This window comes from Bos mutus, chromosome 8 (genome assembly GCF_027580195.1).
Source record: "Bos mutus isolate GX-2022 chromosome 8, NWIPB_WYAK_1.1, whole genome shotgun sequence".
Lineage (NCBI taxonomy): Eukaryota > Metazoa > Chordata > Mammalia > Artiodactyla > Bovidae > Bos > Bos mutus.
Genome location: NC_091624.1, coordinates 87,534,674 through 87,548,983, shown reverse-complemented (window position 1 = coordinate 87,548,983; position 14,310 = coordinate 87,534,674). Strand labels below are relative to the sequence as shown.

Genomic DNA, 14,310 nt, shown 5'->3' with positions numbered 1-14,310 from the left:
AACTAAGAACCCACAGCAGGTCCCGCCACTTCTGTTACAAACCCACATTTCAAATGAGATTGACAGGCACCAATTTACAATGTAAAGTTGAGGATTCCAAAAAAAAAATAGAAGAACACAAGTTAACTGACCATTTGCTGACACATGAGATCCAGGTAACAGGAGAGGATGGGTTTTTGTGAAACACTGGCTACTACAGAATAAATGTTAGCCAGAGCTAAAATCTGGTTTTTATATATCAAAACAAGTCAGAGTAACCTTTCAACACATATTTGTTGAGCACCTACCATTTGCCAACTGCTGTGAACAAATCAAAACTGCCCAAATGAATACATCAGTGTCATAGGCTATTGGCAGAGAGACATACCCAATATATGAGCTTTGACTCCAAAGACCTCTTTTCTACCCCTTAGCTGTAGTGGGGCTGGATGCTGGCAAATCTTGGATCTGAAGCCTGCCTCGGTAAAGCAATTCATTACGCATTTATCTCTTAGATATCCACAGGGTGAAGGGATAGGAACAGGGGAGAGACATTCAAACCTTCTATCTAGCAGCCCCTGCCTGGCTCAGAACTCCAAAACAGATCACACAACCGCTTTGCGAATGTTTGTGGGAGCCATTTGTATCTGTGTATCCAGGAGAGAACTGTTCAAAAAATTAAGCTCCTAAAATAATAAAATAGTTGACCCAAAATGATGAAGAACAGTAGCTCTCAAGCCATGTCAGCCCCAGCTAAGGTCAGTAAACTGACTCCTTGCCTGAAACATCATATTTTGCCGTCTGATACCTGCTGTGAGTTTTTTTATTTGTAAAATCCCAATTTTGCCTGAACTTGATTAGATTATCTTTTTAAAAAAAGCAGAGAGAGTCTCAAAATAGACAGTCATTAACTGTAAACACAATTAGACTCTGGAGATTTAATCTCTACATTAACCAAGAAGCGAGTCTGGTGAGTTTCCTACAGTGTGTTTCTGGATCCTCCTTTTTCTACTCACCAAAAGAATGTAAATTTCAAATAGATTTGCATACAGCAAGAACTCCAAGCACCTCACACCAGCACACACACACGCAAGCATGCTTGCATGCACACATGCTGTAAGAGTCCCTTTGTTGTTTGTGTTAACGTTATCATGTTCAGAAACACTGAGGACCAGTCTGTGATGTAAGTACTGGGGGGACAGATGAAAAGAAGCGTCCCTGTCTTGAGGGGCCCACAGGTTAGTTGGAGAGGGATAAAACACCTCTGAGTTTCTATGAGAACTGCCATGATGGCATAGGTATCAGAGTGTTGTGATAGAGAAAGGTACCCAGGTAGCTTGCCAGCCCAGGAAAGGGACTCGAGAAAAGCTTCCTGAAAGATGAAATGCCTAAAGCAGAGTCTTTAGAAGCAACTAAACAGCATTCCAAGCCATAGGGCTTCCCAGGTGGCACAGTGTAATGTGTCTGCCAATGCAGGAGACACAAGAGCCACAGGTTTGATCCCTGCGTTGGGAAGATCCCCTGAAGGAGGAAATGCCGACCCACTCCAGTGTTCTTACCTGAAAAATCCCATGGACAGAGGAGCCTAGCAGGCTACAGTCCATAGGATACCAAAGAGCTGGACACGACTGAGCACACGTTCCAAGTCATGCGAAGGGTAAATTAGAAGGATGCAGGCAGTGCAATTAAAAGCTGGGAAACCAGTTAAGAGACTGTAACCGACATCCAGGCAGGAAGGGTTGGATCTAAAGTGTTCAAAGGTAGACTCAAAAGGACTTGGCAGTTCACTGGATATGAGGGAGAGGAGGACCTCTAAGATGACCTAGGGAGTGAGGAGATCACCAGTAGAAAATACAAGTGGAAGAGCAGATTCCTGGGAAGGAAGACGATACAAGGGAGTTTGGGGCACAGTGAGTTTGACCCTGAGAGGGACTTCCCAGTGAAGATATTCAGAAGTCCATCGGCTGAGAGGACCTGGACCAGAGTTCCGAATGTGGGAATCGTCAGTAGTCGGGCAGTGGTCCATTGGGTCCCTTGGGAGAATGTGAGGCAGAAGGAGTGAGGAGGGGACCCTGGGGAATGGTGGCACACATGGGGCACATTTGGGGGTCCTTGAACATTGAAGGGGATTTCAAGGAAGGGAATGAGGAACACCAGATGCCACTAAGGGAGCCAGGCAAGTGGAGGTGAAAAGTGGCGAGGATAGGTTCAGTGGTGAAATGCTGACAAATGGCAGGTGCAGAGTTAAGAAGTGACCGAAGGAGCCCTAAGGACGCAGGGGCACCGCACAGACTGACCTTTCCAGAGGTTTGGCCATAACGAGAAAGTAAGTGAGAGCAGTGCCCGTAGGATAGCTGGCGTCAAGAGAAAGGCTGCCACGTTGAAAGACTTAAGCATGATTATAGGCTGAGGAGGAAGGGAAGGATTAAAGATGACGGATTAGGCAAAGTCCCTGGAAAGGCAAGAAATTGGAATAAAGGACAGAATTTCATTCTTTAAGATACCAACTTCTGAAATACATTGGAAATTTTCCAAAATATTTAGGAAGGCACCCTATTTCCAGTGATAAGGTGACCCCATTAGGAGAGATGACAGAACCAATTCATACCTGGACAGATCTGAGCCTTACTTGTGACTCCAAAGGTCATTCTTACAGAAAATTATTTTTAAAAGCCTTAATAAGGAAATCAGGCTATTTCATTTCATTATATGATGAGTTTGCCCACGGCTTGAGATTATGTAAATTATGTAAAGATTCTTATTAATTACAGAAACTAGTCCTATGATTATGCCTGTAAATATACTACAGTTAAATTATGTTAATCATCTTTATTATGCGGTCCATTCACAAAATATTTACTAAAGATGCTTTATAAATTACTTTATTACAATACTAGTTTGATTTCCATTCATGTCAATGGAACCTTATCATTGGTTTTACATGATGCTTCGCAAAAATTAGAATAACTTGAGGGTTGTATCTCAAAAGTAGATTTAGAATAAATAAGTAAAATCTATGTTCTTATGCAGGACAAGACTTTTATTTTTAATATTTTGCTTTTAAGAATAAAAATCAGGCCAGATGCTATTAGATGAATAAGCTGCCCCAGAAGGACAGTTTGTGGAATGCAAGTGGACCTTACTTGTCCAAGCTGCTAAGTAGTGTCTGGTATCTTCGAGCTTTATTCTCTGAGTTTCCATGCCCTCTGGAGAAGGCCCCCACCATTACAGCATGAATCTTAAGTCCTTGTTTCTTGTCTCTCTGGCTCCAGGCTGTGAACCCTACAAGGGCACCAGATGGATCTTATTATCAAATATTGCCTGATTCATAGCACGGCCTTGGTTAATATTTGCAGAGTGGGAGATTGGTTGTGACCTGTACTGACTTGGAAGAAAAGCTCAGACTTCCCTGGGGAGCTAATATAGGGAGAGCGTCACTCTAATTCAGTGAGTTCATGAGATGTGCCAAGCATGACTCTAAGACACTTGTGGAGGCATAGAGAAATACACAGATGGCTGAGAGAAGGTCCCTGCCCCCGAGAAGCCTGCCCTCTGGTGGGGAAAGCAGAGAAGCTGGCAGCAAACTGAAATAAGGGCTGTGACGAGTACAAAATGCCCTGAGAGCAGTGGGTAGATTTCCACTTGGGAAGGAGGGCGTGGGTCTCAATAGAGAGACTTCGAGTCTGGCCTTCAGTTCAGTTCATTCGCTCAGTCGTGTCTAACTCTTTGTGGCCCCGTGGACTGCAGCATGCCAGGCTTCCCTGTCCTTCACTATCTTGTGTAGTTTGCTCAAACTCATGTCCATTGAGTGGGTGATGCCTTCAATTAGGCCTCGACAAATGAGGAGTATCTTCATGCAGGAGGAGGAGCCAGAGCGCAGCTTGCCCTACTCTACTCTCTGCTGTGCTCACTGCACCTCCTCTTCCATCTTCCTCCTCTTCCTTGCAGTGCCCACCTTGGGGACCTGATTGGGGGAGGAGGTACAGAAGGGGGACAACTGGGTGCCCCTCTTTATTTCACTTCTGGAGCATGAACACTTGGTCCACCCTATTTTCTCCTCTTTACTTCAGACAGCTCCTGGGGCTCTATATATGGACCCTTAGCCCTTATGACCAACCTAGATAGCATATTGAAAAGCAGAGACATTACTTTGCCAACAAAGGTCTGTCTAGTCAAGGCTATGGTTTTTCCAGTGGTCATGTATGGATGTGAGAGTTGGACTGTGAAGAAGGCTGAGTGCTGAAGAATTGATGCTTTTGAACTGTGGTGTTGGAGAAGACTCCTGAGAGTCCCTTGGACTGCAAGGAGATCCGACCAGTCCATTCTGAAGGAGATCAGCCCTGGGTGTTCTTTGGAAGGAATGATACTAAAGCTGAAACCCCAGTACTTTGGCCACCTCATGCAAAGAGTTGACTCATTGGAAAAAAAAACTCTGATGCTGGGAGGGATCTGGGGCAGGAGGAGAAGGGGACAACAGAGGATGAGATGGCTGGATGGCATCACTGACTCAATGGACGTGAGTTTGAGTGAACTCCAGGTGATGGACAGGGAGGCCTGGCGTGCTGCGATTCATGGGGTCGCAGAGAGTTGGACACAACTGAGCAACTGAACTGAACTGAACTGAGCCCTACTAGGATGCTGGGCTTGAGTGGACCTGAAAGGATTTACTTTGGCCCGTTAGCCAACAGGAAGCTTGTGAGAACTTCATCAGCTTGCCTGGAAACCACAAACACAAGGATCGATTGAGCCCCACTGGGCACTGGGGATACGGCAGTGAACAAAACTGATGAAAATTCCTACCCTCACGGAGCTTGACTGCTAATGGGAAACAGCAGATAATCAATAGCAATAGTGAAACAGTGAATGAGGTGGTGGAAAATGCTTTAGAGAAAATAAGCTGGGGGTGGCAAGTGCTGGAGAGAAAAGCCGCACCTTTAAATAGGCTGCTCAGAGCAGCTTCAATGAGAAGGTGATATTTATAAACAAGTATCAGTACTTGATGGTGAAGGACAGGGAAGCCTGGCGTGCTGCAGTCCATGGGGTCACAAAGAGTCAGACACGACTGAGCGACTGAACAACAATGAACAACAAATCAGTACTCAAAGGAGTGGAGAGAGTGGAGCCCATGGGTCTCTGGGAGAAGAACATTCCAGGTAGAGGGATCAGCAAAGGTCACGGCCCTGAGGTGGAGAGAACACAGTGTTTTCCAGAACAGCAAGAAGAAGGCCAGGGTGTCTGGTGCAGAGTAAGCTAGGAGAGGGGGAGGGGACAAGGCAGGAGGGTCCAGGTGAGCTTCACTGGACAGAATCTTCCAGGTCATTGGCAAGACTTTGGTTTTCATTTTTCCCTAAGGATCCCCTGCCGGATTTTGCACAGAGGCGTGAGTGGCATGATCTGACCACTAATGACCCTGGGATAAGACCAGCTGAGCAACTTCACTTTCCCTTTTCACTTTCCTGCATTGGAGAAGGAAATGGCACCCCACTCCAGTGTTCTTGCCTGGAGAATCCCGGGGACGGGGGAGCCTGGTGGGCTGCCGTCTATGGGGTCGCACAGAGTCGGACACAACTGAAGTGACTTAGCAGGGGACAGGGAAGACATGGTGGAAGAGAGACTGGCCGGGAGGCCAGAGGATTGTTGCTCGGCCCAGGGAGGTAGGGAGCGAGAAGTGGTCAGGCTCTGAAATACGCTGAAAGCAGAGATCCCAGATTTGCTGATAGATAGCTTGTGAGGTAGGAGAGAAAGAGAGGAACCCACAATGACCCCAAGGGTCAGCGTTTGCTCTTTGCCACATCGCTTTCATAGTGCTTCTCAGAGTCACGGTGGCCTGGCTGCCTGACCTGAGTCTCTGATTCCAGAAAAAAAATAAAGGATAAACAGGAGGAAAGTGCAGGTGCCCTGTTGCTTTTTAAGCTGCCAGCCAACCCATAAACTTCAAAGACAGAGACAGGAAAGGCAGAACTGAAAACACAAAAAATAATTTCAAACACACTGAGTTTTCCCTCCTGTTTCATTTTTCCTTTTCGTCTCCCAGGCCAAGGTCTGTTTGCTGAGGTGTGTGTGGCTGCTCCCTTTACATCTATAAATCTCTTTGGTCCTGTCTCTTCTGTGTTGCTAGGGCTCAGAATGCTCTGTGGCAGCCAGGAGCTAATCTCATCTCCAGCCCAAAACGTTCCTGTCGGGGCATTGCTGATGACTTGGTGGGAAGGATGTGAAGGAATTTCCAGGGGCTGTTTTCATTAATCAACAGCAGAACAAAAGTAAAATGCTTTACTTTGGAGGAAACAGAACCTGCAAAGGTGATTTTGCGACGCAGCTTGGAGCTCCTGCGTTATGGCAGAGAGATCGGTTGAGGATTTTGATGCCGGGTTTTTTTATTTCCAAAATTTGTTCTTCTTCATAATAAGCCCTTCTGCTTTGATCTTTTCCTCCCACACGTCCCTACCACCCCCTCAACACACACTCCCCTGAGAACACTCAGCTGGTTTTCTTTTGCAAATTTCAGACCAAGCGAAACTATATTAAAACTGTGTACTAGTTTTTGACGTAGGTGCCTCACGATTTGAGCCGAGTTTGCTATTTCTAAGATTTTAAGTATACAAATATCTGTCACTATATAAAAAGATACTTTAAAGGTTCACACGCAACAGCGTGTATTTTTTAAAGTCTCTTTAAAACATGTTGAAAAATCACTCCCTCGCTCACCTTGAAAAGTTCCTCAAAAACGTCTCCTTTATCCCCAGGCACACAGTTGTTTTTCTTAGATCTGTCCGTGTCAACCCCTATGCCAACATGGAATCCATACCCAAAATAGTCAATGAAAGTGGTGCCTCTACGGCCAAGGTTTCTTGCACCAGAGGCTGCTAAGCCTCCATTCTGTTTTAAATATCAAGCTTTTCATCTTCAGTAATTTATGGGGTGAAGATCCTGCATTCACTTCCATAATAGTAACAACGCTTTCTGAGTAATTGACTGTATATCGGGGCCATCTAAATACCTGATGTGTCTCAAACCGTTAAGTCTTCCAGCAACTGTTTGAGCTGGGTGTTCTGTTCATTATCGCTATTTTAGAATTCTGAGCCTGAGACACAGAGGAGGCAAAGCCCTGGTGCTTCAGGAAGCTCTTTGGAGCCACCCCGAAATCCACTGTGCAATACCCACAGCCCTTCCTGTACTCTGTCCTCACAAGTGATGGGAGAAAGCTGATCACTATCTTTCCATTTGAAGATCACAAAGGTATCAGAGTTAAAACACAGAGGGCCAGCTCCCTCACCTTGACCTTCTCAATTTCAGAGAGATATAAAGTGACCCTTCTAATCAGTTTTGGAACTGACTTTGGAGGAATCACGGAAAACTAAACACCAATCCAACGAGGCCCCTGGGATGCTTACACTGTCAGGTCAGATACCGCCAATTGAGAGACGAGAAGATGCCAAGGCTTCTTCTAATGCAGCACAGGGCCGTGTAACCCTTGCCCCTGGGCTGTTTGTTGGGTTTTCTTTTTCCTCTTTTTTACAGAGTTCTCCCAATGCCAGGTGCTGTGGTCAGTCCTTTATAGGTATTTTCTCACTTAAGGCCTGCATTTAACTCAGGAGTCAGTGGTTAGCATCCCTATTTAACAAACAGAAAAATTGAAACTCAGAAATATTCAGGGACTTATTGACTGTCACCTAGCAGAGCCAGGGAGAGAGCTGGGGCTTAAACCAGGCCTTGCTGCCTCGAAACACATCCACGTGCATGCTAAGTTGCCTGGTCGTGTCTGACTCTTGTGATCCCATGGACTATAGCCGTCCAGGCTCCTCTGTCAGTGGGATTCTCCAGGCAAGAATACCAGAGCAGGTTTGCCATTTCCTCCTCCAGGGGATCTTCCCGACCCAGGGATCAAATCTGCATCTCTTTACTGAGCCACCTGGGAACCCCAGATCATATCCCTTTAACCACGATACTGTGCTGTTCCCAACACACACACACACACACACACACGCACACACACACGCACACACACTGCAGGGTGATCTCTCGGCTTGTGGCTTCAGGCTGAACAGGTCCTGAAGGTGCCAGGCCTCCTGACCTGCAAACCCAGAGGGCCTCTTTGAGAATCACATTCTGTGCTCAGTCTTGTCCTGCCAGCCTCATCGTCACAGCTTCTCTCAGAAGGTGCCCCGTGGCGATCCCAGGGGTGTCCTAGGGCTGGAATGAGGGTGCCCCCCTGGTGAGTCTGCTCCAGCACCCTCAAGAAATTCCCCTGTGTGCTAAGTTCCGAAGGTGGGACTTCCACTGCTGCTTTTCTATAAACCAGTCTCTGAAAAAGAAAATCCTTTTAGGCCTTGGAGCCGCCGTTGTCAGCACCCTCACAGCAGAATGGCAGCCAGGTCCTGCAAACTGGGACAGAAGTTCTATTAAAGAAGTAGAAGCAGTGGGTGGACGAGAGCTGCTCCCCAGGCAGCCTCTGCCCAAGGGCTGAACCCTAAGAGGAAACAGGTCAAGTCAGTCTGCCCCACTTTTCCGTAACACAGAAAACCTCAGGTGCTGTGGCAGTGGAAAGAGGGACGTACACAGTCTACAGAACCCTTGCTGGTCTCTGAACATTTTTTGAGAAATCCAAATTCTCGAATCATCTCCTCCGCTCCTCTCCCACTCCTCCTTTAGAGACTTTGGGAAAACCAGCCCTCGAGTGACAGTGGCCAGCCCTGTTCTGAAAGATGTTTCCTGGCAAAGGGAGTGACCACACCCCTCCATGCTGTGGGGTCCCTTTTGTTCTTCTTTGTCTCTGGCATTCATCTGAGCTCTGAAAAGATCCTTGGAACCATACACAACATGTGATTAACTATCAACGATTTTCTCTGCCATGATTCATGACTTTTGGGCTTGACTTGGATTGGTTTATTTCAGGTTTTATTTCCCCAAGTTTGTTTCCTCTTTTGAATGCTCTCTCACTTTATTATTATCTTACATATAATTTTTAAATTATGGTTTAAGCTGTGGTTGATCATACAGCTGCAGATTGTTCTAAGTTCAAAGACTGACCCTGAGTCCACAGAGTGGCTTTATTAGTAGAAGCATCATCTTCTATAATGTTTCAGAACCTCCCTTTTCCTCTTCTTGGCTTTTCAGCAGATGATTTAAGGACTTCTTAGAGTCATCTTACACAAGTAGTACCCCTCTTTAGGCTTCAGGCTGCCAAATGCTGAGAATCACTCTCCGTTATCCATCCACCTCGTCCCCAAATAAGACTAGACTTGGTAGACAGGAAAGTGTCTTCCAACCATGCTGCCTGGGCAACCTCCAGACAGTCCTAGCTCCATGCCTTCCCCTGCATTATTGAATTATTTCTTTTTCTCTCCTTTTTCTTTCTGTTCTTATTCCCCTTTACCTCCTCCTTCTCCTAGTCCCCAGACTTCTTTCCTTCCCTTCTTTCTTCCCCAGATTTTCCTTGGCGATTAAATAGAAATAGCTAAATGCAGAATACCCTCCAGCAGGGTAAACCCAATGCTGACCTTCACCGTCCCTCAAAGGGGCACATCATGTCCCTCACTTCGTCCTTCTTTCTCATTCCTTATGCAACCAGGCCACATGCTGACCTACTTTTTTTCTGCGTAATGTTCCTCTTCCTGTTTGCTTGAAGAATGTGTCCAGCAGGGCACATTCACTTCCTAGACTAAGGGACCGACATCCTAGAGGCTACCCTGTGAAAGCAGGCATCTAGATTTAAGGCTAATGGAGCTTTTGAGCAGAAGGAGCTTCCCCTGCGTCACCTTCACCATTGAAGTCAGCTGCTCGTCTCTAGTTTACTGCTTCTGTCGTTCCCAACCAGCCACACAAGTCACCTCTATGACCACTCCCCTGGCTTTGCATCCACAGGAGGGCTGGGCTGGGGAGGCCAACCTGCCATGTCCCGTCCTAGGAGGATGGACTCTCCAGGAGAAATTAGTTTGAGACTGATTTGGTTTGGTTGTGGTCTATTCTAGAAAAGTTGAATAAGCTCCCATGCTAATATCCTGCTAGAGAACCGAGCCAACCACAAATGCCTAGTGGGAAAATTGTAGGAGGTACAGTATTTTCAGGGACTCATCTAAATGTAGGCAATAGTTAGTTTAAAATGAAGCTCCTTTGTACCTTGAATAATCCCAGGAGGAAGGGATGGGGAGAGGGGCTGTGGGAATCAAGGATTAAAAAAGAAAGGAAAATGTGCTATGTTTCACTAATCTCTACACTTTTGCATGTTTTTTTTTTTTTTTTTCTGTGCTTGTTGCATGCATTTACCCATTAATTATGTCAGTAATGGAGAAGAAATGAAGCATTACTTTTATGGTACAGCTGTTTAAAACGATTACTTTGAAAATGGTATTTTTTCCCGAACCTTTCCCTAAGCGTCTCATCACCCACAGACATTACTTGCTGTGCTTTGTTGATCATCCTTTGCCCTGAATCCCCAAATGCAATCAGTTGCCTCTTTGATGCTTTCATTGCAGCTGACTCAGCTAATTCGACTGCAATGCATGCTCCCGACGACTTTAGAAACTGCAGTGTTAATTAAGATACATGTTTGAAAACAAGAGTCAAATCAAAGAACCCCTGGGCTTGGCTTTGCACGGTCAAAAGCCAATCCTGGGATGAGCATCTAATTTCAGAGAAATGGCCATGCCTCCAGAGCAGATCTGTGTCTAGACCTGTTTCGGGGTCACAGCAATGGAGGGAGTTTTGGTGAGGATTGGGGTTTTTGTTTTTTGTAAGCAATTGGGAGGGAGGGAAGAGGTCCAAGGGAAACCTTTTGTCTGTGACCCAGCAGCTTGAGATTGTCAAGTAGAGAACTGGGCTGAGGGATCCACAAGGTAAGAAAGTACTCTTCATGCAGGTCCTAGGGCCTCTCGGTTGGGCAGAAAGGAGTGATCACCACTGGACGACACCCTAGCTAAGAAAACTAGGCACCCGCTTTGCCAGAGCCTCACCATTTGCCAGGAGCCTCTCTCTTTCTCTTCCTTCTCACCCCATCTCCTTTCCATTACTTTCTCTTGCTTCAGGGAGGTTCAGAGAAAAGGCTTCAATTCTCCACAAGATTGCCAAGAAGAAATGTCAGGTGGATGAGAATGAGAGGCAGAACGGGGCTGCCAATCATGTGGGTGAGTACGGGGAGATGTCCATCCCCTGCTGTTTGTTCCTGGAGTGCGTGAAGCAAGGTGCAGAGAAGCAGGACCCGGTGTGGGCATCCCAAGTCAGTGCAGATACAGAACCCTGTTGCTCAGCCCTTTCTCGGACATCCGAAAGAGTCCCACTTTCCCTGGTGGGTCCCAGGGCAAGAACAGACCCAATAGGTCACCTACTCCCAGGGGAACTTTAAAAAGAGTGAAATGATTCTATGAGGAGCCATATAAAATAAACAAATAATAATGTTAAATAAGTAAAAAAATTAAAATAAATTAAATAAATTTAAAATAAATCCTAACCATACATCTCCACTGGAGTAGAAAATCACTCCATTTGGGAGCTTGCACAAAAAGAGGACAGACCTGTCATTTAATACTTGACAAAAGGTGAGAGTACCCTTTCTGAAGTTCTTGCTTGGTAACCGGATTTTGTACCTATGACATCTCCTGCATCACCCCCACCAAATTACTAGATGTTCACTTGGTTGCTCCTGAACTGAGTTCCCGGGTCCCTGAAAGATGGCCCTGACTCTCCCCTCTTAAGAATTCAGCAACTAGCTCCGGTCCCTTTTGGTTGACTTTTTCTGAGTTCCTTTGTGACCAGATCGTGACATTTAGTGGTCTTATTTTAACTTGGAACATAATGTTCCTCCTCTCCAGTCTGTGACTCTAATGTAGCTCTCAAATTCTAAATTCAGTCTAAATTTACCCTAATCTGGATCTATGCAATACATGATGCCCAAGAAACTAAAATTATCTGCAGACAAAATTTAACAGTGTTGCGCTCAAAATATATGACATTCCTTGGAAGAGCTTATGTCTCCTCTGTTCTCCTGACTTCTAGCTTCAGGAACAATCTTTGGCCAAGAAACAGTCAAGATTCTATTGGGTACGGGGTGGGGAAAAAACTTAAACTAAAATGTTAGCTCTCACTCCTGGGAAGTCGCTTCTTCTAATGTGTTCATGTCTGTTCTTATACATCTTAACTTCACTTTGGGACCCAGAACCCCATTTTTTTTTTGGTCATTAAAGGCTGATCCTAAAGTTGTATCAACTCAGCTAAAAGACACACAAACACAGATTTAGTATTTCCCAAGCATATTAGGAACCAAGCATATTAGGAAAAACAGACAATCACACACAGCAGAACATCATTATGAAAACACGATCACTACTAAGATAAAAGAAGTTGGAGTTTCGGTGGCTTTCCATATTCAAATGCATTTATGCCTCTGTATTCCACAACTGAATACATGAATAAACATAGCATTCCCTATGGCTTCCAAAATTTGGCTCCTTCAAATTCAACCATTTTTATATAACTCGCAAATTATTTCCCAGTAAATTTATCAGTGATAGAAATGTTTAATTTTTCTGAAGTTGCTAGAAATACTCTAGTACTTTCTGAGCAGCCTGAAGCTGCCCACATCTGAGACTAATGAGCTTTCCGGTACTCCTGGTGACCCTGACACTGAACCACACACAGCCAAACTCCTAGACTTGACAAGTCCCAAGACTCGACCCAGCTCGGCCAGAGGGCAACCCTTTATATTTCCCTCTCCCTGAAATTATGGCAAAAAAACCTGCATGTGCCCGATCACTGATCCCCTGCAGGTGTTCCTCTGAGCCCTGGAAAAAATCTTCTAGTGCAAGTCGGGTGCTGTAAAGTGGATCCAAACAGTTTATGTTTCTTCTTTGCTCACTCTGTTCCAGGCACTGTACTGAGAGCTTTAATTCATTTTCTTGTGTAATCTCTACAGGTGTGCCCTTTGATCATATTGTTGTTGGTCAGAGCAGCGGTGGTGGTTCTACTGTCATCATCACCCCGATTTTTTTACCTTTTGCTTTTGTATTGGGGTATAGCCGATTAACAAACAGTTGTGACGGTGTCAGGTAAACAGCAAAAGGGTTCAGCCATACATATACATGTATCCATTCTTCCCCAAACTGCCCTCCCATCCAGGCTTTGCATGACATTGAGCAGAGCTCCACAGCCTATACAGTGGGTCCTTGTTGGTTATCCATTTTAAATATAGCAGTGTGGACATGCCCGTCCCAAACTCCCTAACTATCCCTTTTCCCCATCCTTCCCCCGGCCACCATGATTTCATTCTCTAAATCTGCATCATTCCAGTTTTACAGATAAGGAAGCTGAACATCAGAGAGGCTAAGTCACATACTAAGGACCCCACAGCTTAAGCAGTAGCATCAGAGTATGAACCCAGGCCTGCCTATGATGCCCAGTGTCCAGAAGTCCCAGTACTCAACTATTACCTGAGAGTCACTCTAGCCAAGTGTTGCTTCTCAGTCAGGAATGACACAGATTTTTATCTCAATTACTTGTTCATCCCTTGCCCTTGCCTGGTCTTCTATAGGATGCCCAAGTGTGGAACCTCTTAAGTAGTATCCTCCAGGCATTTCGAGAAGGCCAGGTTCCCAGGTTTGCCCTACCCACAACACCGATGCCCTGGTAGAACTTTCCACCCACTGAGCCTGAGGGAATTAGAACTAGAAGTATTGGGCCTTGGAGGTCACCCAGTTGATTCCCCTCATCGCATAGCTAAGGTTCTGCAGAAATGAGGGACCTTGCCTGAGATGACCACCTGATTCTGTCAGAGCAGAGCCTAAGACTCAAGTCTCCTGAAGCCCAAGCTAATAAATGTCCCTTCTCAATGACACCCCACTCCAGTACTCTTGCCTGGAAAATCCCATGGACGGAGGAGCCTGGTGGGCTACAGTCCATGGGGTTGCTAAGAATTCGACATGACTGAGTGACTTCACTTTCACTTTTCACTTTGATGCATTGGAGAAGGAAATGGCAACCCACTCCAGTGTTCTTGCCTGGAGAATCCCAGGGACGGGGGAGCCTGGTGGGCTGCCGTCTATGGGGTCTCACAGAGTTGGCCACAACTGAAGCGACTTAGCAGCAGAATGTAATTACAGAAGAAAAGATCCTGCCATAAGAAAATCTCTGCAGGATGTGATCATGGGTATAGACAGTGGTGTGGAAATTGGGTATGGTTTTGGTTTTAAAAGGTCCGTGCTCATGTTCTTGAATGACAAGTTGGTAAGTTTGCCCAATCTAGAGAAGGCATACCCCTAGAGTTGATAGGGTACCCAAGGTCAGATATAGGCCAGCGGGGATGCCAGGGAGCTATTAAAGAGAGGAGGAGGGCTGAGTTCACTG

The 14,310-nt window shown here is 45.7% G+C and overlaps 1 protein-coding gene across 2 annotated transcripts in view; it reads left to right on the top strand.

Moving 5' to 3' along the window:
* The window catches only part of SLC24A2 (solute carrier family 24 member 2), a 279,119-nt gene that overhangs the window by 224,021 nt on the left and 40,788 nt on the right, over positions 1-14,310 (top strand). For both annotated transcript variants that reach the window (XM_070376129.1, XM_070376128.1), the window contains one exon: positions 11,001-11,099. In XM_070376129.1, the coding sequence (XP_070232230.1) occupies positions 11,001-11,099 (99 nt within the window). The remainder of the gene's footprint in view (positions 1-11,000; positions 11,100-14,310) is intronic.